This window comes from Cryptosporidium sp. chipmunk genotype I (genome assembly GCF_004936735.1).
Source record: "Cryptosporidium sp. chipmunk genotype I strain 37763 chromosome Unknown contig_31, whole genome shotgun sequence".
NCBI lineage: Eukaryota > Apicomplexa > Conoidasida > Eucoccidiorida > Cryptosporidiidae > Cryptosporidium > Cryptosporidium sp. chipmunk genotype I.
Window position 1 is genome coordinate 371,120 of NW_027125591.1, and position 22,875 is coordinate 393,994.

The 22,875-nt window shown below is 32.9% G+C and overlaps 10 protein-coding genes across 10 annotated transcripts; 3 read left to right on the top strand and 7 right to left on the bottom strand.

Annotated features, from left to right (window-relative positions):
* Positions 1–62: 62 nt before the first annotated feature.
* On the bottom strand, positions 63–1,673 carry ELE39_002727 (T-complex 1 delta subunit; the record flags this gene model as incomplete). Its single annotated transcript, XM_067345831.1, has 1 exon — positions 63–1,673. One exon carries the CDS (start codon positions 1,671–1,673, stop codon positions 63–65), a length of 1,611 nt encoding a protein of 536 aa, XP_067201689.1.
* A 396-nt stretch (positions 1,674–2,069) lies between these two features.
* On the top strand, positions 2,070–3,047 carry ELE39_002729 (uncharacterized protein; the record flags this gene model as incomplete). The annotated part of the gene is made up of 1 exon (XM_067345833.1): positions 2,070–3,047. One exon carries the CDS (start codon positions 2,070–2,072, stop codon positions 3,045–3,047), a length of 978 nt encoding a protein of 325 aa, XP_067201691.1.
* Positions 3,048–3,078: 31 nt separating this feature from the next.
* On the bottom strand, positions 3,079–4,307 carry ELE39_002730 (XPA binding 1; the record flags this gene model as incomplete). Its single annotated transcript, XM_067345834.1, has 3 exons — positions 3,079–3,430; positions 3,478–4,107; positions 4,228–4,307. 3 exons carry the CDS (start codon positions 4,305–4,307, stop codon positions 3,079–3,081), a joined length of 1,062 nt encoding a protein of 353 aa, XP_067201692.1.
* Positions 4,308–4,661: 354 nt separating this feature from the next.
* On the top strand, positions 4,662–6,044 carry ELE39_002731 (EF hand family; the record flags this gene model as incomplete). The annotated part of the gene is made up of 1 exon (XM_067345835.1): positions 4,662–6,044. One exon carries the CDS (start codon positions 4,662–4,664, stop codon positions 6,042–6,044), a length of 1,383 nt encoding a protein of 460 aa, XP_067201693.1.
* A 327-nt stretch (positions 6,045–6,371) lies between these two features.
* On the bottom strand, positions 6,372–7,001 carry ELE39_002732 (pleckstrin y domain containing; the record flags this gene model as incomplete). The annotated part of the gene is made up of 1 exon (XM_067345836.1): positions 6,372–7,001. The coding sequence occupies one exon, from the start codon at positions 6,999–7,001 to the stop codon at positions 6,372–6,374; it is 630 nt and encodes a 209-aa protein (XP_067201694.1).
* A 213-nt stretch (positions 7,002–7,214) lies between these two features.
* Positions 7,215–8,147, bottom strand: ELE39_002733 (uncharacterized protein; the record flags this gene model as incomplete). Its single annotated transcript, XM_067345837.1, has 1 exon — positions 7,215–8,147. The coding sequence occupies one exon, from the start codon at positions 8,145–8,147 to the stop codon at positions 7,215–7,217; it is 933 nt and encodes a 310-aa protein (XP_067201695.1).
* A 359-nt stretch (positions 8,148–8,506) lies between these two features.
* ELE39_002734 (large low complexity with coiled coil regions) lies at positions 8,507–16,207 on the bottom strand (the record flags this gene model as incomplete). Its single annotated transcript, XM_067345838.1, has 1 exon — positions 8,507–16,207. The coding sequence occupies one exon, from the start codon at positions 16,205–16,207 to the stop codon at positions 8,507–8,509; it is 7,701 nt and encodes a 2,566-aa protein (XP_067201696.1).
* Positions 16,208–16,870: 663 nt separating this feature from the next.
* Positions 16,871–17,740, top strand: ELE39_002735 (CAAX protease self-immunity; the record flags this gene model as incomplete). The annotated part of the gene is made up of 1 exon (XM_067345839.1): positions 16,871–17,740. The coding sequence occupies one exon, from the start codon at positions 16,871–16,873 to the stop codon at positions 17,738–17,740; it is 870 nt and encodes a 289-aa protein (XP_067201697.1).
* A 73-nt stretch (positions 17,741–17,813) lies between these two features.
* Positions 17,814–19,154, bottom strand: ELE39_002736 (2-phosphoglycerate dehydratase; the record flags this gene model as incomplete). Its single annotated transcript, XM_067345840.1, has 1 exon — positions 17,814–19,154. The coding sequence occupies one exon, from the start codon at positions 19,152–19,154 to the stop codon at positions 17,814–17,816; it is 1,341 nt and encodes a 446-aa protein (XP_067201698.1).
* A 361-nt stretch (positions 19,155–19,515) lies between these two features.
* Positions 19,516–22,867, bottom strand: ELE39_002737 (1 like with a pleckstrin y (PH) domain; the record flags this gene model as incomplete). The annotated part of the gene is made up of 2 exons (XM_067345841.1): positions 19,516–19,864; positions 20,214–22,867. The coding sequence occupies 2 exons, from the start codon at positions 22,865–22,867 to the stop codon at positions 19,516–19,518; spliced, it is 3,003 nt and encodes a 1,000-aa protein (XP_067201699.1).
* Between the last annotated feature and the right edge of the window lie 8 nt (positions 22,868–22,875).

The window sequence follows — 22,875 nt, forward strand, 5'->3', positions numbered from 1 at the left end:
AATTCTAAAAAAATATTAGAAACTAAAATGAGAAGTTTAGTATTAAATAGCTAGAATTCTAATTAATAGCATGGAATAATATCGTCTATCTTTAATATCATCATCACTGTCTCAGTAGCTAACTTTACGGAAGAAAGGTTAACAAGTAGTGGTTGAAGCACATTTTCTTTGAGAATATCAGTGACTGCTGCCTTCCTAACATTAATTCCCGCATAAATTTCCCCATCGAAATGTTTCTTTCGTAGTTGCGTAACAATTTCAATTGGATTTAGGCCTGCATTTTCCGCAAGTGTATATGGAATAATTTCAAATGCCTGTGCATAAGCGCGAATACACATCTGCTTTACTCCCGAAAGTGACTTTGCCCAATTAGAGAGTTCTGTGTAAATTTGGCTTTCGCATGCCCCACCTCCAGGAACTAAAGCTTGCTCTTTAATTATGCTTCTAACAACGCACAATGCATCGTGTATACAACGCTCAGTTTCATCGAGCATCAGTGAATTAGATGCCCTTACAAATATAGTCATCATGTCCTTTCCTGGAATCCCTGTAATTCTACAAATACGGCCATTGCCATCTAGATCCTCATCAGAAACACTGCTGGCAGTGCCAAGTTTGTCCGAAGTAAAATGGTCAAGTGAAGCAATAGGAGAGCAATTTAAAGCTTTACTCAAAAATTCGATTTCATCCCTCTCAATATCCTTAACAACAAGAATCTTTGCTTTAGCGCAATAATCTAATGCCAATGTACTTATTGCTTCTCTCAATATACTTTTTTGGATAAGTAGTACATTGCAACCTGTTGCCGCTATTTGCTTAATCATCTTGGCAATCAACAGCCTCTCTTCCCTGAGTAACCTATCCATAGCTGTATAGTCCTTGACTACAATATTATTTTCAATATCTGTCTTCGGAGCTGAGAGACAGAATTGAATTAGGCCAATACGGGCGTTTTGAATTCTAGTTGGACCCCCAGCAGTTCTTGAAACTTTCTGCTGGTGAAGTATCAAGCCATCAACAAGTTCTGTGTCTTCAACAGTGCCACCCAATTTCTTCACGATACGAATACTTTTCAAATCTACTGTTTTTTTCATATCTTGCATCGCATTTTCATAATCAGAAACAATCGAATTCTTTTGGAAAGTCCTTGAAATTCCTAAGACTGCATCCACTGCAATACTTGCCAAGTGCTGAGCACTATGGCTTACAACTTTGGAGCTTAATGATGTACATGCAGACTTAATCAATGTGTTCTTATCAGTTAAATCAACCTTAATCGACATGCTTCTAAGTATCTTCTCAATCATATTGCATCCCTCCATAAAGTACTGAGAAATCAGTTGTGGATGAATGCCCTTATCTAGTAGCGTCTCAGCAGCTCCAAGTAGGCTTCCTGCCAATACAACTACTGAGCTGGTACCATCCCCAACTTCAACATCTTGAGCCTTTGATAATTCGACAAGCATTTTTGCACATGGGTGTACTACTGCCATCTCTCTTAAAATTGTAGCACCATCATTTGTAATTATAACCTCTCCCTTCTCAATCATTTTATCCATTCCCTTAGGACCTAAACTAGTCCTAATAATCTCAGAAATGACCTTTGCTGCGACAATGTTTTCATGACGAGTTGTCCTACTTCTTTCGTTACGACTCAAATTTTCAGATACCATGATTCTCAACTTGAAAAATGCGTTTATATACGCAAAAATATTTTAATGTAAGAATTATGAGCTTATGGCAACCCTTCAATTAAATTTAATAAATTCCATAAATATCGTCAATTTTATTCAAGTCAATATTTAACTCACAACCTGAATTATGCTCAAACCCCCATTATTTAATTGTACTCGACTAAATTTGATTATACAACTGTCTACTCGATATCCCGCAAAAACAGATGAGCGCCATAACATCACCCGATTTAATTAATTCTAGATACAAAAATATTTTGTTCAATAGTACTAACATTGGCAATATGAACATTTAATAAACAAGAGTACATATTAAGATTCATTAAGTGGGCTGAAACACTCTGAGACTTTACAAGAATCGTGGTTTAGAGAAATATGTTTTTTTCTCAAACTACTCCATCTTCTGTTGGGAATGCAAGTGCTGCAGGTTTAGGATTTTTTGGTTCTACTGGGCTTGGGGCAGGTACACACTCACTCAATCCGTCTGCAAACATTTCTCAGACTGGACAATCAATCACTTTCTCTTCTAATTCTGGCAACTCACTATTTCAACTATCAAATTCTCAGTCCGGAATATCTAACTCATCAAAACTGTTCGGAAGCTCAAGCTTAAATAATTCATCTTCAATAGGAATACTTGGTAGCACTGGGCCTAGTGTGTCTCTATTTGGAACATCTCAGATACAAAATCAACTCCAAACACAAACTAATTCACAGGCTCAATATCTCCCTTTAAATCCTACAGTTGGCCAATTAACTAACTATATTCAGAGCTGGAAGGCTGAATTTGACGAAATTGAAAATCAATTACGTGGAAATGATAAACACATTGAATACTTGACCAACAACAAACTTGTTGAGATTACTCGATTGTGTAGTACATATAAAAAAGGCGTAGAAAGACGAAATGAAGAAATCGAAAATATCAAGTCTCTTCAATTCAGGGCACAAGATTCTATTGAGTCAGTAATATCTGAAATCACTACTGTGCAGCAGTTGAGCCATGACATTACCCATATTTACGATCGTATTAAAGATATTGATCAAAACAATTCTTCAAGACAAATTCAACCGTTAAGATTCCCTTTACCAATATTTGAATTTTTCTGTGAGAATATGGCAAAAAAATGTAAGGCTATTGAAGAAATGATTGGGAATTTAGACAGAGCTGTCTCTTCTCTAAGAGAGGAATTGACCAATGCAACTGCAGAGGATGTACTTAAATATATTGCGGAAATAATTAATAATAACTACGAGTCATTCTATGATCTAGTTACTAAATGCTCCCAACTGCACGATAAGACAGAGTCTGTTGCAAATATATCTAAATTACATGATGCAGGTCGGAATTAAAAAATATGCCTAGAAATCTAATTAATTTATATTAGACAAAATTGAACCTCCCTTTTGGATTCAATATTACTCGTTCAATTTGATCAATATCGCTTAAATCTTCGTTTTCACTACTTCCTTCAAGACCCTCTACAAGATGTTCAGGAATACATGGAATTTGCGTATCTCTACCTAATTCTCCAATGTCAGATTTAAATATATTGCTGATCTCATTCCACTTTTGCAATTTTTCGTTTTCTCTTTGCTTTTTTATTGCCTCTTTTCTGTCGCTAATCCATTTCTTATACTGCTTCTCAAATTCTTCAGTTGCTTCGTCTAATTTTTCAAGGAAACTTCTCATTCCTGTTCCTAAAGAGGAGGATACTCCAACAAACCTCAAATCCCTAAAAAAGCCATTAAAATTCTTATTTTAGCTTTAAGAACAACTTACTTATAGAACTCATACAACGCCAATGCAGAAGACCTGCTTAAACTTGCCATATAAGAATCATCGCTTGAAAGAACAGAATCTGAAAACATATCGTAGTCTTTCATCCATTTAGTACATAAAAGATGGTCAGTAACATCAATTTTGTTAAAAACCAAAATGAAAGGTAGCTTGCACTTATACATCACACTGCAGGAATAAAGCATATTTGACATAAATGTTACTGGCTTTTGAGATCTAACAGTATCGACAACATATGTTACTACTGTTGGGAAAGAAATAGAAAGGCCTTCCAATATTATAGATCCGCTGGCAGACCAATTAAAAACTTCTATTTGTCCAGGAGTGTCAAGTATTACGTAGTCAATGTTGGATTTAGATTCGAGAATATTCAGTACTTGGTCAAATTTAACTGCAAAAAGACTTAAGCATGTCATTATTGCTCCATTGGGCCCTAATCCATAATCCTTCATTATTTTTTTATAATCAAAACTGCTTTTGATGTTAATATTCACAGGATATGGGCATGATAAAACTGCTGGGTCCAAATTAATTGTATAAACTCGCTTCTTCTCATTTGTTAAATGATGGTATAAAGCACTTACAAAGGAAGTCTTTCCACTTCCAGCCATTCTATCAAATAACAAATATAAAATATAGTGATTCAGAAATAAAAAATCATTCAATAAATACAGTATTTTATTTATATCAACTAGCTTAACAAATGTACAAGTTGCAAAGTTATGGACTTACCCTATAACAACAATTACAATTGGGGTATTTTTAGCCTGTTGCTGTTCATTATTAGATTCAGTAGCAGTTTTATCAGTCATATCGGCTTTAAATTAATTAAGTTTACTGTTTTATTATCTGTATCCTAACGTTTAATTTGCAATTTTATAAATTGACCTTGTTTAAAAAAAAAAATTGGGCGGTAATTAAGGAGTAAGTCAAATTTTTATAGCTTTCATGTTAAATTTAAGTCTAAGATTACATGGATTATTTAAATAATATAATGTAGCAAAAAAAGTCAAACATAACTTGTATTTTTGTTTTATTCAACAATTAAACTTTATTATTTAAAGCTTGTATCCTGCACACCATTATTTTCATTTTAAACACCCAAATTTTAATTAAAAAAATAATTAAAAAAACAGATAGAATGAATAACACGAATAAGAACAAATATGTTAAACAGTAACTTATCTAAACCTGTTCAGCTTAATAGAAAAACTATATCCGGAACAAAAAGCAGTGCAAAAAAGGGGATATTAATTGATGAGCCTACAAAACCTAGCACACACTTAAAAAGAAGGCCGAGCATAGATCTAATTAATGAAGAACTACTCAAACAAGAATCTAAAGCAGTAAATAAGGAAAAATCAAACCTTGCAACAAGGCCAGAACCAATTTCAAAAGCCCTTTTGGAAGAAGCAAGAGCAAGAAGAGTTAACAAACTAACGACAAAGCAAGTAACCAGCTCTCCAAAATCCAAGGCTGTAAAACAAAGTCCACAAAAGAAAGTAGTTAAGACAAAATCTTCCGTTGAAACTTCGGATAAAATCGTTGAACCTGCAAAAAAACAACAAATTAAGAAAGAGGTCATTGTAGATCATTCTAAAGAATTAGAAGAAGAGCTTGAAAGGCTATTGAATGAAATTTCAGAACTTAAAGAAAAAGAAAAAAATTATAGATCTGAAATAAATGAGCTTAAGACAGATAATGAAGCAAACCTTAATAAAATAAAGATACTAGAGAAGCAAAAAGAAGAACAATTTCAAAATAAAAGAAATTTGCAATTAAGTAAGGAATTACTAGAGTCTGGGCATCAGCAAAATATTGACAAAATTCAGAAATTAATAAAAGGATGTAGGCGTGAGCTTACATTTGGAAATGAAAGCTCCTCAGGAATTTATGATCCTGAAAAAAGTTTTAATAAGAAAGATAAATTCAAAACAACTAAGAGAAAGAAGGAAAATGATATGGGAATAATGGGTCTATTATTATGTGATAAGGTATATGATAAATCTTACTTGGATCAGTTAATTATGATAGAAGAGAGTAATGGAAATATCTGGGGCCTTAGCTCACGAGACTTAAATGAACTTAATGCTGTATTAAATATATATAATTCAAATGGAATGAATTCAACTGATATTAAATCGCACTTAAACAATTTAAGCTGGTTTTTAGAAATTTCATCACAAAGGAATTCTAGTCTTCCTCATATTGCGACTGCATTAGATAAAATAAGTTCGAACAAGTTAGACTTTAAAGAATTTTTGTCGTTTTTACTAGTTCCATTATTTTCATCAAGTCATTATAGCTATTTGGACCAACTATTTGATCTATTTGACATGGACAGCGATTCATTTATTTCACTAGATGATATGAAGGGCGTTATAAAAGAAATAGAATGGGAGGAAGCATTTTCTATCAATGATCTTAGATTTCTATTGAAGCAAATGAGTACAAATATTTTTAGTAAAAACATAGACTCTGAAAGTAGCCACAATATACTAATAAGCAGGGAAGAGTTCAATGAATTTTTCAGATCTATCCTTGATTAATGTATTTAACTAAAATATTTAATTATTTTTAAAATCATAGAAAGCTATAATAGATCAAATCATTATTGTATTTTAAGTTTTTATACAATATGACTATCGCTTTAATTAATTCATGGTTGTTTACCTCAACACCTTTCCTTCGAATCCCTGTAAATTGCGACTTAAGACTAAAAAACCATAAGCTTGTGCATGATATCCTAGAACAACACAATTGAATAACTTATCAACGGCCATAAATTTCAGATCCAAGATAAATATTAGTTATTCAGTCCTTGACTCAAAGAGTGCAAACCCATATACTATAAATTGTTAGAAACTTTTAGCTCTTTATAAATACTGTCTTTCAGTGCTATGTCTTCTGCTATTTCCAGGATAGGTACCACTAGCTCCAGAACAAGTAGTAACACCAACAATGTTTACGGAGTCCTTTCGTAACAAATTACAATCTGAGAGTCCGGATATTGAAGGTGCACGATATTTGTTCCCAAAAGCACCTGCATTTGAAGATGCTATAGAACCGGTTCGTCTACGATTCCAACATCCGGACGTGGCTGTTCCTGTTCCAGGCTCAATAACCGACCCAGTAGACAATACAGAGTTATTTCTTTTATATACATCACTTCCCCATATAACGCTATTCAACGACCCAAAGCTCGCAATTTCGTGTCTTGGTGGGTGTACTTCATACATACGGTTATGTGCCTCAGCTGAACACCTCCAGAATTTTCCCTTTATACCGGATTCATATCTTATTCTACAAACTTCAAATTCAAGGGCCTTCCAGTCAATATGGTGCCCAGTTCGATGTCTTACCTCAATAGCTTTCTTTAAATGAGCTTGTATAGCACCAGTCCAAAGACCTCTATCCATTGAACTGTCGCAGACATGAAAAACAATCGACTTTTGTACATCCTCAAATTCGATGGAGAACCTTCTTTTATTATGGGAAAGATCCATCTGTGCCCTAAACAAAATGAGGTTTACACTTCCTCTTGATGCATTTATGCCAAAAAGACGATATGAAGATTCTGAGTCAAACCAATACAAATGACACTCATGTACCACAACATATCTCTTTTGCCATCTAATTGGTGGCACACTAAACTGCCTATCTGACTTTTTAAACAAGTATCCTGAAAGTTTGGTAATAAGAAAATTCCCTTATCTGCGCTAAAACTTACCAAAAATTGGAGGAACTACATTTAGCTGTAGTTTGTTATGAATATCGCACACAACTAAAGTTCCCCTTACAAAACGAAGGGATAAATCATCATCAGATAAGTCAGGATCTGGTCTACTAGCTTCAGATGCTCCGATAAGTTCGTACATTGCCCTTCTAGCATTAGTCGTATATTGTGGTATATAACTGTTGTTTGTATCTGAGAAAGGGTCAATCATTTCTCTATTGTTATTTGAATACCAATGTTTACATCCATCTTGAAATGTATTAATTTTATAAGATTGATCATTGCTATTATAACTATATAGGCCACTACTATTTAATCTGCACGGGTCCCTCTCCAATAGTGAGCATAATAGTTGGTTTGCTTGATAAACATTCATCTTTTTATTTATTAGTGGTTGGTCACTTTTTTTTTCGATTTGATAGCTCGAACTATTGTTCATATTTGATGAGGGTCTCCTGCAATGCAAATGCTCAGGGTTATTTCCAACTCTTCCATAGTTATTATCCCTGTCCTGATTATATCGATTTTCCATTACCTTATTTGGAAGGTTTTGAACGTATGAAATACTGAATCTTCTCCTACTCATGTTTTCCGAATCCACAATATTTGTATCATTCTTTTTCCGCTCGAGAGTATCAATAGGAGATTCCAAATCGTTTAATTTATTTGTTTCTTCTCTGCTTGAATATGGTTTTTCTTTTTGAATATAGTTAAACTCTTTTCCTAATGATTCACCTCCTTTAGAATTCCTTTTTAAAGAGTTATTATAGCATACATCTCTTGTGATTTCAAGCATGGACCTGCTCAAATACTTGGAATCCAAAGGGTCTGAATGTGTCAAGAAAGGAGTTAAATTACCCAATGATCCATCATAAGATGATGAAAGTCCACCAGACGATCTCCTTGAAAAGCTCATTGAAAACTTAAATAACTACCAAATCGATAACAAGTCATCAAAACTATTCATAATAAGATGGGTATTTGTTGATATATTTATATTTTCCCATAAATATTCATATATGATCTCTTTTAAAATTATATATTTTTATCCCACTTTATAACACACTTTTTGCCAAGTCCAAATTATTTTAGATTCCCGTATTCAGAAGGCCGCGCGCGCTATGTGTGGGCGCCGATATGTATTTATTTTTTACAGATGAGAAAATGGCAGATTATTAAAAAAAAAATTTATTGTCCTGATTTATTATTTTGAGACTTCTAAACCGAATGTTATTTAAAATAAGTGTTTTCTATATTTTTAATTGTATATAAACTTTACCAGCCAAATCCCGAGAGCCAGTTAGATTCTTGTGCTTCTGAAGGTGTGGGAGGGGGAGCAGGTGGATTAGGATCTGACCCACCTAGCCATCCCCCGAACCACGAAGAACCTTCTGCAGGTGCTGGGGAAGTGGAGTTTGGTGTGGGATTGGAAGTTTCTGGAACCTGGAGACTGTTTGTACTATTATTATTTTGTATTGGGTTTATTACTGTAGTTGGGGTGGGAGGAGGAGCGGGGGTTGTTTCAGATTCTCCAAACCAACCGCTAAACCACGAAGACTCCTCTGCAGGAGGTGGAGGTGGGCTTGAAGGGGTAGAATTCGGCCCAGGAGCTTCTTTAGGAGCCTTTTTAGACTCTGAATTTGCTGCTATTGGAGTTGGAGGAGGAGCAGGTGTTGTCCCGGATGCTCCGAACCATCCACTAAACCATGAAGAATCCTCTTCAGGAAGAGGTTGAGGCTGAGATGGTTGAAGTGTAGGCGGACTTGGAGGATCAAAGTTTTGTTTTGGAACTTCTTCAAGAATTTTTGTAGACTCTGGATTTGTTGCTGCTGCTGGAGTTGGAGGAGGAGCAGGAGTTGTTTCAGATCCGCCAAACCAACCGCTAAACCACGAAGACTCCTCTGCAGGTGGAGGTGGACTTGAAGGGACGAAATTATGAACGGGAACTTCTTTAGGAATTCTTCTAGGCTCTGATTTTGTTGCTGCTGCTGGAGTTGGAGGAGGAGCAGGAGTTGTTTCAGATGCCCCAAACCAACTGCTAAACCATGAAGACTCTTCTTCAGGAGGTGGAGGTGGAGCTGGGTTTGAAGGGTTGAAATTCTGTCCAGGAACTTCTTTAGAAGTTTTTGTAGACTCCGGATTTGTTGCTGCTGTTGGGCTTGGAGTTAGAGTTGGAGGAGTTGTCTCAGATCCTCCAAACCAGCCAGCAAACCACGAAGACTCTTCTTCAGGAGCTAGAGGTGGTGCTGGTATTGAAGACAGAGTATGTGTATGTTTGGAGTCTTCTTTAGGAATTTTGTTGGGTTCTGGATTTGTTGCTGCTATTGGAGTTGGAGGAGGAGCAGGGGTTGTTTCAGATCCTCCAAACCAGCCACTAAACCACGAAGAATCTTCTTTAGGAGGTAGTTCAGCAGGCTCAGGTGCAGGGGAAACTTTGATAGAAGGAAGTTTATTAATGGATGTTGTGGTGTCTTTGTTTTGCTGAATCATTTTGCTTTTTGCAGAGCTTTTTTTTCTTGTTTCAACATTTTTCGCTGTTGGCTTTTCTTGTGAATCATCTACCTTTGCTGGCTCTGTGGTTCCACCAAACCAACCGCTAAACCAAGATGATTCTTCTGCAGGAGCTGGAGTAGGAGGTGGAGCAAATGGCTGATCATTTTCTTGGCCAAACCCATTTTCTAATGGAGCTTGAGCGTCAGACGAGTTATCTATCGGTTCCAAAGGAGGAGGGGGAGACCATTTCGGTTTATCTTTTGATTTTAAAACTGGGGTCGGTGGAGGAGGAGGAGGAGAAGGATTCTCTGTCCCACTCCCAAACCAACCACTAAACCAGGATGTTTCTTGTGCAGGTACAGGTGGAGAAATTATTTGAGGTGAGTTTTCATATTCTTTATTGTTTTCAACATTATCATCTTTTGGCAGCTTGTTAGAAGCCTTCCTCTTCAGTCTTTGCTGATTATTTTTAGTTATATTCTTCTGTGTTGTTTTAGCTGTTTTAGCCTTTGTTTTTGGGTATTCTGGCGTATTCGAATATCCAAACCACCCCCAAAATGTGCTTTCTTGCTCATTTGTCTCGTATTCAGGTTTAGACACTAATCCTGCGTCTGTAACACAGTTTTCTTCTAGTCCTTTTTCCATTTCTAGCTTATTTTTTGGCTCGAAAACATCCTGATCTGAAAAATCAACGAAGTTATTTATATCTAGACTTTCATCGTCATTTGAAGTTGCTTTAGTAGCTCTTGCATCTGACTTTGAACTATTAAAGTATTTCGTACTTTTTGACTTGCTAACAACGTAATGGTTTTGGGCAAGAGGCGGAGGAGGAGAGTTTGCTTGTTTTGCTTTTGGTGAAGAATTGTTATTGACGGTTGTTTTTTTAATTTGAACTTGACCATTATATTCAACCCTTTTATCTAAAGTTTCTTGATTATCAGTATTATTTTTTTCTATTGGGCTTATACTTTCTTGGATTTCATTAGTAGGTACAGCATTTCCAAACCAACTTGAAAACCAAGAACCAGTTTGATTTTTAGTATCGGACTGTTGCTTTGATGACTTTAAAATCGTTTTCTTTACTGTCTTCAAGCTAACTAGTCTATTTGGATCTGAGTTTTCTAAACTATTGCTTGCCTTAGAAATATTCGGAATGCATCTTCTCCCTTTGGCAATTCTTTGTCCATTCTTTGAATTTTTTCTCCTCATTTGGGTGTCAATAATTCTATCTAATTCATCTTTTCTAATTTTATCAAGATCTAGCTTCATTCGCATCATATTTCTATGTATGATTGCCCTTTCAAGACCATTAGATGGCAATGTCAAAATTTCGTATGGTCTGCTTATCTTACTTTTTTCTGTCCATTTATTTGCCTCCAACTCTGAAAAATTCACATTTTTTTGTTTTCCAGTACTATTCAAATAGGACAAATTTTTTTCGATTGTTTTACTCCTCGTCTCTTTGACTTCTAGTATATTTTGTGATAAGAGTTTGTTGGTATCTAATAATATATTTTTTAATATTGAGATATCATTAGGTTCAATTGAAATATTGCAATTCTGAGTATTAAAATTCATATCTTGTTTTGGAGCTCTATATATTACGCCATACTCTCTCAAAATTGTTTCAATTTGATCTTTTAATTGAGCGAAGTCATTTGAACTATATATATTATTATTGTTATTACTTGTTTTTTTCGAATGTTGTTCATGTTTATTTATATTTTCTGAAAACGTATAATTTGCGTCACATTCATTTTTTAATTCAAGTTTTTTTGATTTCTTTCTATGATATCTTTCATCTTGCCTATATTTATCTTTATGTTTGCCCATATTTTTATGTTTGCAATTGGATTCTCTGTGTTTCTTTTCCAATTTGAATGATCTTACCCCATTATAATGGTAATGCTTATGGTAATGTTTTGGGTAGTTACCACGAGAATTCAATTTCTCTACACTATTAATCATAGTTGTATCATTCTGTTTCATTTTTCTTAGCTTATTTTCTTCATTAATAATATGTAATGTAATTGGATCGATCATTTTGTCATTAATGGCATGCTTATTACAAATGTGGCAAGAACAGCCTGACCCAGTGTCATAATTTCCTATATTGAAGGCATTTGTGTAATTTCTAAGAAGCCTAAAGTAATTTCTTCTAGTTCTATTTTTCATATGAATATCTTCGTACTTATTAATGGTACTTGTACCTATTTCACTTTCTAATCCAATACCCTTATTCTTAGCAAATTTCTTGCTTTCTAAAGTTTTCATTGGACGAATTTGATGTTCTGACTTTAAAATATTTTCCATTAAATTTATTTTTAATGTTTTGTTTGTGGTGTTCACCACATCTTCATTTCTTGGGCTTTTAATTGAAATCTTATTAAGTTCAAGTATATTATGAATATTTCTGTTTGCAATCTTTTTCCTTGAAATCCTTCTAACAAGTTTTCTTGAATTATTATTTTCCATCTTAAATTTATTTGAAGAAGATAATCTTCTATATGATTGATTGCTTTTTTCGATTGAAGAAAAGTCAGATGAAAGCAATTTTTCAATAGCAACCAACTTTCTGCTTCCATTATAATTTACTTTGTTATGGCTTGGTTGACCTTTATCCAAAAAATTATCATGTTGGCTTGAGAGTTCGCGTTGACTAATTCTCGGCTCAATTAAGAGGTTTGAATTTTTTTTAGTTAAACTATGTTTTTCTTGAAAAGGTTTTAATTCAAAATCTGCTGATTGCTTTCTTTGGACCTCAGTATTTAAACTGTCACATTTTTTACTATCTTCTTCATTCATACTTCCAAATATCTCACATAATTTATTAAAAACACCTCTAAATTGTGAAAACTGAACTTTCGAGTTTTCACTTTTCAAAACATTTGTTTCATCCCTAATTAAACTATTAGTTGAATTAACTTGGCTAGCAGCACTATAGATTTTATATTGTAATTTTGGAACTGTCAAATGGCATCTTAAAAGTATCCTCTTTCTTTGGCTTAACAATGGTTTTTGAATTTTATCTCCTTTAAAAGATATACTTGAGTCATATTCCTTGATTATTTCATTTGTTGTGTTTTGTTTGCTTCTATCATGTACAATCTCAGAGCTTATACAGTCTTCTAAAGTAATTATTTTTTTTAAACTAGCCTTGGAAACAATTTGTTCTCTGTCTGTTTCAATAGCATTATTTACTTGAAAGTGACTATCTTTTGAAGAACTAAAATTTTTCAAATTTTTAGCTTCCTTAAAAGTTTTATTGCTTATATCTTTATTTGAAGTTTTTTTAACTTGATCATCTCTTTTTTTGCAAGAAAATATTTTTGCTTTATCTTTTATTATTTCGTTCCATTTCCCTTTGAGTATATCTTTGCCTTCACTTTTTCTTGGAAGGTCGTTATCTTTTAAATCTTTGTTAGATAATTGATTCGTATATTTTTGATTATCTATTTCCATACTTATTTCACTTTTAATATTTGCACTTTTGATGTCTATACTATTAGCTGCTTTAGTTTTATTTATTTTCTTCTGTGAATCTTTTTTAATATTATTGGTAGATTCTTCCTTTAATTGGGGTATGTTTTTATTTATAATCTTTGATTTATTCTCATTAGTTACCAAACTGTTATTTAATTTAAGTTTTACAACAGGAACTTGTTTATTAAGCTGATCAGCATATTTTTTTGCAGGACAAATTGAGTTATCTGTATCATTTTTTTGAGATATTTCAGTATTTGCTGTATCTGTCTGTTTATTTCCTATTATATCGAGTTTTTCATCTTTATTTGCCTTTTTTTGGTTTATTGATCTTTTAGATATTACATTTTCTTCAAGATTAATTTTTGCAGGAATATTAATGTTTTCCTCCTTAAATCCGTTAAAATTTGCTGACTCCAATTCAAAAACATTAGTTGAGTGTTTTATCTGCTCACTTGCCTGTGACTTAGCAATAAATAATAATTTTAATTCATCATGAATGTTCATTTTTTTAAAATTATTATCTTGATTTTGCACAGGTTTTTTCTGTGTAATGTTAGAAGTATCATTAAATTTATTATTTTTAATTAACTCTTCCTTTGACTCTACATTAATACATGATATTTTTCCATTTATTGTAGAATTTTTTTTTGTTTCAACTTCTACTTTTTTTTCATCTTTATCTGTAGAATTCTTTTCAGTTTCTAATAGTTCGTATTTGGGTATGATTTTAGATTTCTGTTTATTATCTTGTTTAAAGTCTTCTAATGCTTGACCTAAAACTTCTTTTTTGCTTTTGTTCTCAATAGTCAATTTTTTACTAATATTATATTCATTTTCTTCTGTTTTAGTTTTTCTAAGATTTTCTCTTTCTTCTACTTTTAATTTGAGCTCTTCCTGAAAATTGATTTCATCTTTAACTTCCTGACTCTCAATTTGTAATGTAAGCTCACTGGGAATAGTTTTTAAGATCTCTCTTCTATTATTATTCTTATTAAGCTCATTTATTGATTTATTGTCTAGTTTTGAAGCATCGTTAGCTTTAACCTTAATCTCAATAATCGCATTTTGGACTTTTGATTCTTCCAGGGTAGTTTTATCTTTAACTTTTAATTCAACATTTGGAGTTTTTTCTTCAATTAGTTTTTGATCATTTTGATCTTTATCTCTTTTTAGCCCGAAATCTTGTTCAAAATTGGGTTCCTTAGCATTTGAGATTTTTTGCTCTGTTGTATAATCTATTGCTTCGTTAAGGCAATTTAAATAGTCTTTTTTTTTTTTTATATCCTCACTATTTTCTTCATTTGATTCCAAAGAATTTGTTATTTTTCTATCTTCGGATGTTTTTTCATCTTCATTTTCTCGATTATCTTTTATATTATTCATTGTTGGTTTATTGGCTTCTATTAATTTATCATTTTTATTATTTCCATCTCTAAATTCCTCCAGAGTGTCTATTATTTTCTCGTCTCCTGTTTCCAATTTTTCATTCATTATTTTATTGTTTATATTGTGTTCATCATTCTTAATTTCAGTTTTTTCGTGAGTTTTTTCATCTTTTGATTCTTCACACTTTAGCTCTCTGTTTAATGGGATTATATCTATACTCGTGCCATTTTTTTGTTCTATTTTTTCTTGATTAGGTTCCAATTTTCCTGTGTCTTTTTCTTTACTTAGACCCGATTTGTGCCCCTGTTCCTTTTCGTATAATAACTCGATATTCATCTTAATGCCACTTTCTATATTTTCCTCATTTTTTAAAGCTTTGTTATCACTTGGGCAATCTTCAATCATCAGCTTATAATTTTGTTTAAATTCCTTTACTAACTTAATCTCATCACTGCAAATTTTGTAATCAGAAACGGATATATTAGTTTGATCGTTTTCAGGAGGACCTTCAGAAAAAACTTGTGTTTCATCTAACTTTTCAACCCTTTCTAAATTATCTTTTTCCAAATGCTTAATTTCTTGAATTTTTATCTCATTAGTACTTTCTTTAATATTCTCATCCATTTCTTTTTCACTCATTACAATCAAATCAGAGCTATTTAATTCAGTTTTTGAAGTTAGTTTAATACCCTTTGTTTCTTCAATAGCTGATTCTTTACTTAGATTTTCAGATTTATTATTTAAACTAATATCTTGAACTGAATTTATCCTTTCAAGCTTAGTTTCTTTTTCAAATTCCTGGCTCTTGAAACTTTTCCCCTTTAACATTATGCTTTTATTTATACTTGCTTTTTTGTTAAAAGCAGGTCTACTTTCTTTGGAAACTAAACTGTTATTTAAGCTAGCTAGTTTAGCCCCAGTCATTTCAAACGTTTTATCATCTATACTAGTCTCGGTTAAACTTAATTTAGGAATGATACTTTTAAGCTTCACTTCTTGGTTTTTTCTACCAGAGCTTAAATTAGATCGATGACTGTTACTTTTAATAGTCACAGAATTTTCTTCTTCATGTGACTTAATAAGAGATTGTAGCGTCGACCTTACTTTATCCATCATTTTTTTTGAAGATTTACTCTTTCTACGAATTGAAGAAATTTCAGGGCTATTACTTTCTTTTTCAATTATGTCAATTTTTTTTTCAGTTACTGGAATCACAAAATTATACTTGATTTTACTATTAAAATAATCTTCTGTACTCATTAAGCTGCTAGAATGTTTGACCTTCTCTTCTCTATCTGAGTCCCAATCAATCGAGACTAAACTAAAACTATGTTTTCCTAACATCCTATTTTTTATCTGGTTAATAGATATGTCTTCATAATTAGTTGATATTGATTTATCGATAGCCAGCTCTGGTTCCTGAGGTATGGACAAATTATTTGAAAAAACGCTTGAGCGACTGCTAGAGGATGAACCTAAACTATCATAGTTAAATAGTTCATTTATCCTTTGCACTGAGTTATCATCCTTGAATCTTTCCTTGACTTTGTTAAGCTCCAGCAGCGGAAGAAAAACCTCGCTCTTGGCATTATTAATATTGTTATTACTCATCTATTATTCTCACCATTAATTCGAGCATATAATAATTCTCTTAATTAAAAAAGTATTATTTCCATGATAAATGTTTAGAAAAAAAAAAATTCGCTTTTTTCCTCCAATAGGTCAAATTATGACACCCACAAAAAAAATATAAATGAAATATAAGATATTCTAATGAAAATGGATATAATTCATTTAAAAGACTTTATTTTTAAATTAAATATTAAATAACATAAATTATTTTTAAGTATTCACTACTTACTTAAACCCACTCCATAACACACATGCACCTTTAACTACCGCATGTTACCGCCAAACCTATCATATTTAAGATAACATAGATCATTTTTTTTTTTTGTGTTGGTTTTATAATTTCTTTATTAACAGACAATTTAAACATATAGTCTTTTTTGGCAAAATTAGTGAGTGATCTCTCACCAGATTTGCCAAGATAAAAGAAGTAATGTATTACAGAATGAAAGAAATTTTAGATCTTGATCAACCGAAATTCAGAGCCATTCATCAGATATTTTTTGCTGAATATAACCAAAATAATTTATTGCAACTGGTTAAATATATTAGTTGAGAGTATTAAATTTTGTTTGATACTTTAACTTATATTTACAGAAACAAGTAATACATGGATATAATTAAGGAATCGATTTGGTGGTTACAATGATATTTATTAATAGGCAATTTGTTAAAATTGTTGTGATTGGGCTACTTCCTTGCTTAAATGCACTTTTTTGGTTAGGTTTTGTTTCTGATGGCTGGCTTGCGATGTATAGTATGCATTTTATTTGCATGTTTTTCATCCCAACATTTTGTTATGGTCTTCAATATCTAACAAGCAATTTAAGTGATGCTATAGAATATGGAAAGACTTTTGACATACTCAAATGCATATGTGTTTGTCTTTTTACATCATTTTTCGGGACTTCATGTCTTTTTTTACTATTAAAAATTTCGAAAATTATTCCAACATTTGATTTTTTTAACATTGAAGAAATCAAAGTTGGATTAATAAGAGAAGGGATAATTAAATATCCGACGAACAGAATTGGTTTCTTTGTATGGTTTTCGAGTGTTTATTTCTCTATAGTTAATCCAATTATAGAAGAACTTTTTTGGAGGTCGTTTGTTTATAAAGAATTAATAATTTCATTAGTTAGAAATGAAATTAGCCTACAATCAAGTTTTAATATCAATGATTTTGGAGTTCATTATTCAGACTCTTTGATAGAAAGAGATCGTAACAGTTATTTATTCGAGAGTTGTCAAGATATTGAAAGTGGGCAGACTAGCTACAAGTCAAATACTGGGTTTGTAAGCATCATTTGCTCAGTATTATATTCAATTTATCACTTTTTTGTGTTAATATATTTCTCCTCCATCCAATTCTCAATACTTTCAACAGTTTCCCTAGCAATTATAGGTTGGATACTGATCCATGTTAGCAGAAAGCTCCACATTACATACTCTATTTACATCCACATCGGGATGGATATTTCAATAGTAATCTTCCTACTACTATCTCTTAAATAAAAAAAAATCTACAACTTAGAGAATTCAGGTAGAAAGAAAAACTTAAGCAATTTCTATCCTACAAATTCTGCATTTATCTGATTCTTGCGATGGGTTTTCTGAAATTAGCTCCTGCAAAAGTGCAGTTGCTGCCAAGTTCCTCCTCGATACGCATAAGTTGGTTGTACTTGGCGACACGCTCACTTCTACAAGGTGCGCCAGTTTTAAGCTGTCCTGTGCCTAATCCAACAGTTAAGTCTGCGATAAATGTGTCTTCAGTCTCTCCGGATCTGTGGGACACTTGGATACCCCATCCGAACGATCTTGCGAGATCAAATGCTGCAATTGCTTCTGTAACAGTACCAATCTGATTGACCTTTAACAGCAAAGCATTGCATGCACCTTTCTCCCTTCCGATCTTAAGACGACTCATGTTAGTAACAAATAAATCATCTCCCATAATTTGGACTTTCTCGCCAACTTGGCTTGTTAATGATGCATATGCTTCATAGTCATCCTGATCAAATGGATCCTCAATGCTTGCGATATCATACTTTGAGCAAATTTTCTTCCACATCTCTGTTAACTCTTGGCTTGAGAGATAATTATTAGAGTCTTTGCATTTGAAGTTTAAATCATAGCATTTTTTATCTTCAACAAAGAATTCGGAGGCTGCAGGATCCAAAGAAATCTTGATCTTTCCTGAATAACCACAGATTTTTATTGCCTCGGTAATCAAATCAAGTGCTTCCTCTGGAGTAGCAATATCTGGAGCAAAACCACCCTCATCACCAATATTGGTGGCTCCTAATCCGTACTTCTTCTTAATGACTGACTTTAGGGTGTGATATACCTCGGCGCCATATCTAAGTGCCTCCTTGAAATTCGGTGCACCAACGGGAAAAATCATGAACTCCTGTGGAGCGAGGGCATTACCTGCGTGTTTTCCTCCATTCAAAACATTAAATGATGGAACTGGCATAACAAAGTTATTAGTATCATTTCCTGCTAACTCAGCAATATACTTGTATAATGGAACACCTCTTGCTGCTGCTCCTGCTCTGGCCAATGCAAATGAAACTGCTGTTGTTGCATTAGCACCGAGCTTTGACTTCGTGAAACCATACTCATTCCTTGAGCCGTCCAACTGTTCCGTCATCATGGTATCAAGCTCTGTTTGATGTGTTGGGTCTTTCCCAATAAATGCAGGGGCAATTATTTTATTTACGTTTTCGACGGCCTTTTGTACGCCTTTACCAAGATATCTCTTCTCATCACCATCACGTAACTCCTTAGCTTCATAGATACCTGTTGAGGCACCAGATGGGCAACATGCTCTGAATACTCCCTGCTCAGTTGTAATTTCTGCTTCTACAGTTGGATTTCCTCTGGAATCCAAGATTTCACGTGCTTTCACTGACAAGATAGAAGGCATGATTAAACCTCAGTACAAAAACTTCAAACAAATTTAGAGAATAATAATAATAAAATATTTTATTATTTCTTAACTGAAATGATGAAATTGATTCCACAGTATCTATATTTATAACCTCGGGCATGTTGTGTACGAATTAGAGTCCGGTGTGCAGGCGCCTGATCGTTTATATCTTTTGAGTTGCCACTAATCCATGTTCCCGCTTCTAGAGAATCTAAACTATTTACTCAAGTATCAGGAAAAAAAAGTGAATAATAAAAATAAAAAAGTTATGACGTGAAATAGAACGAAGTGTGCGCGAAAAGCTACCCCCTGAGCTTTAGAATCTATCGAATTTTAATATATTCAGTTTATACAATATCTAGTAGTCGTGCTGATATACAGTGGGTCTAATCATCTGTCTCCCTATTTGCCCAATCCATTCCTCTTTTTCAATTGGGTTTTCAGCAATTAAAAAAAAAACTCTATTTGGGGTGTCAACCCTGAATGAATTTTCTTTATTTGTATCTTCATCGGCAGATCTAACGGTTAGACATTCAGAGAGCATTAACGATTCCGTAGGAGTAGAAAGGCTCCTTTGATCTTTGAAACTCGCGAGGTAGTTTCTCGTTAATACAAACCATCTTCTTCGCCAGTCCTTTAGAAATCGACTTTGTTTGTAAAGCCACCCCTGCTTAACTATCTCGTCTTGCCTAATGGAAATTTGCTGACTTCCTAAAAACATGTGCGGTGGCTAATTACAGGTACTATGACTTTCTCTCAATAAATATTATTGCTTGCTTTGACGCTGCCTAAGAAAAATAGACTCATAAAACCAAATAATTAAATGGTTACTCTAAGAGATTTTTGCGACTTTATAAATCACTGATTTCCCTGTTAACTCGTGTACTCACAAATTATTTAACGGGTGTTATTTTACAATATAATAATTTTACATTTATACAAATAGGCGCCACTACTCAACAACGTAATCCTTAATTACGGCGGCAACATGTATAAGGATCTGAAAGTGAAATTATCAAGGATTGCGTATTCTAAACATTTTTAAATACAACTTACTGTTGTACCACTTCTGGCTCAACAAAAGTCGATTCAAGTAATATTTCCTCTTCATTTACCTCTTGCTCTTTATCATCAATATATTCAATTTCGAGGTTGTCATTAATGACTCTTTCTGAATATTTTTGATTAGCTTGCTGTAACTCAACCACTTCTGTGCTATTTTCAAAGTTATTACCTTCTTCTATCAGTTCATCTTCATGGTTATCAGTAAATTCTTCATATGCTATTCCAATCTCTCCCTGAACATTTCCAATCTGATAAGGTTCTTGTAAAATGTTATTTGACTGATCAATATAAATCACCTGATTACCGTTGGCGTCAAGTTCCGTATTGTTAAGATAGTTCCCATCATAATAATAAACTGTCTCGAATTGGTCTGCTTCATCGCATATATACACGTTATCTGCTTTAGAAACCTCCAAATCAAGCTTTTCTGAGTCAATATGAATTTCACTACTCAACTGTTTTTGCACAGTGAAAAGTTTTGACTCAGGGCTTTCTTTCGAGTAATAATATATATCATATTCACTCTCTGTTTTGTAATCATCAACTTCTGGCTCATACTCCTCGCTACTTTCACTTTCCTCACTACTTTCCTTGTAATCCATGAAGATACGTTTGTTATATTCATTCACAAAAATAGGATAGAATGGATTCGAATAAAAGTCTTCTAAGATCTTTGAATGTTTTTCTTTTATCCAGTCAGGAACATTTATTGGCTGCTTATATTTGTCATTTGCATGATTATTAATTTCATTGACAATATCAAGTCGTTCTTTGTTGAATATTAGATTTTCAAAAGAAGAAAGCAAATTATTTTTGTATTTTGAGTTTAAATTTGTTATGTTATTGAGTGCATCCTTGCCTGTAGAGTCATTGGAGTTATTTAATTCCGAAGAAAGTTTAATTACGTTTGCAAGATGTGAAAGAGCTAAGTTTCTAGTTATATCGATATTTTTTTGTTCTTGACTCTTATTCATAAGCATTGTTAGGTGGTTAAGTTTTTCATCAGGAATAAAACTCAAAGTATCATTAATATTATTAAGGATTTCTTTAGTATTTAAATCCTCACCCAAGATATTAACATCGTTTCTTATATTAGTGATATTTTCTTCAGAGAAAAAGCCTTTTTTTGCTTTATTTAACTTATCTTTATCTATTCTAGATAAGTGCTTAGATTCTGTATCCGCAGCTATTTTTAGCTCACGTAATGTGATATTTCCGCTTAATCTGGAACAAGCTCCCAATTTTAATGACCCTTTTATCATCTCAGTCTTAAGATTTGAACATTTTGTCCAAATATAAAGGAATTTCTTAATTGCAGATATGTGATTATGTTGTACAATGCATGCCAGCTTGTAGCAAGAAAGTATATTCTTAAACATTGAAATAATGTTTGTAGCAACATCCTCGTTATTAACGATACTTCTTTTCCAAAACATTTCATCTTTTTTCAAAATTGCATTTTTTGATAATTGAGAAAATCCATATTTAATTCTTTTTATAATTAAATGTTTGATTATACAAGCTCCAGCAAATATTTCTGAACCTATCCTTCCTCTCAATTCTATCCTTGCCTGGTATTGTAGCAACCGGAAAGCATATAACTGATTTCTCTTTATTACATCTCTAAATAAATTGTCTAATTTCCCAGCACCACTACCGATTTCAAGAGATGACTTTACAGCCCTAGTTAATTGATCGCGCGTAAGTCTTGCATTATCTCTTTCCATCTCTCTTAACTTTAACTTTTCATCCTTCATTTTTACTTCTTCTTGAAGGTCTCTAATATATTTTTGAAATGCAAGAGCATTCTCGCCTGAAATCCCCTCCTCGGAAATTTCCAACCGATTTACCAATTTAGGCTTAATATATTTTTTTCTAATCTCACCATCATTTACATTAGCTGCAATATAAGGTTTATTTTTATCTTTAGGTGTTTCATTAATTATATTATTAATATTTAAACTGGGTTTTTTCACTTCTTCTTGTTCGAATTGACTTGATCTATCTTCAAAATTGATTCTATCTTTGTTTTTATCCAATGACAACAAAAAAAGATTTTTTAGATATCCCTGGTTAAATTTTGTTATATCAGCATTATAAAGACCCATAATTGTCTCGTCTCTGACCTTTTCAGCCTGTTTGTTTTCTCTTTCTTTCGATATAATTAACGCCATCTTGTTCAGTCCATGATTTTTTAGCCATGAAAGTGTTTCCATTGGCTGCAATTCTCTAATATCAAACTTTTCACGAAACCTTCTATTACTATATAGATCATTGTCACTATAAATATCAGAACTTTCATTACTTTCATCAGAGAAGCTTTCCTTACTCAAATATGAATCATCACTTACAGATTCTGAGTCAGCTTGGTGTTTATTAAAAACCGAATTTGAATTTTCTGGCCCACTACCTGAATTTGTACTATTTAGCTTTGAAGTGGAGTTTTTTTTCTGAGAAAGTTGTTTGATTAATTTTTCATCTTCTATATCTGTCAGACCGTCAAATTTCTCCTTCATATCAGGTTCATACCTATTTACTTCAATATCCTCCCTTATTGTCAAATTCTTTTTGGATACCGTAGATTTCATTGAATAGGCCCTTTCCGTATTTTTTTCTGAGTTATTTCTAGATGAACTTTCTTCCATTTCTTTTT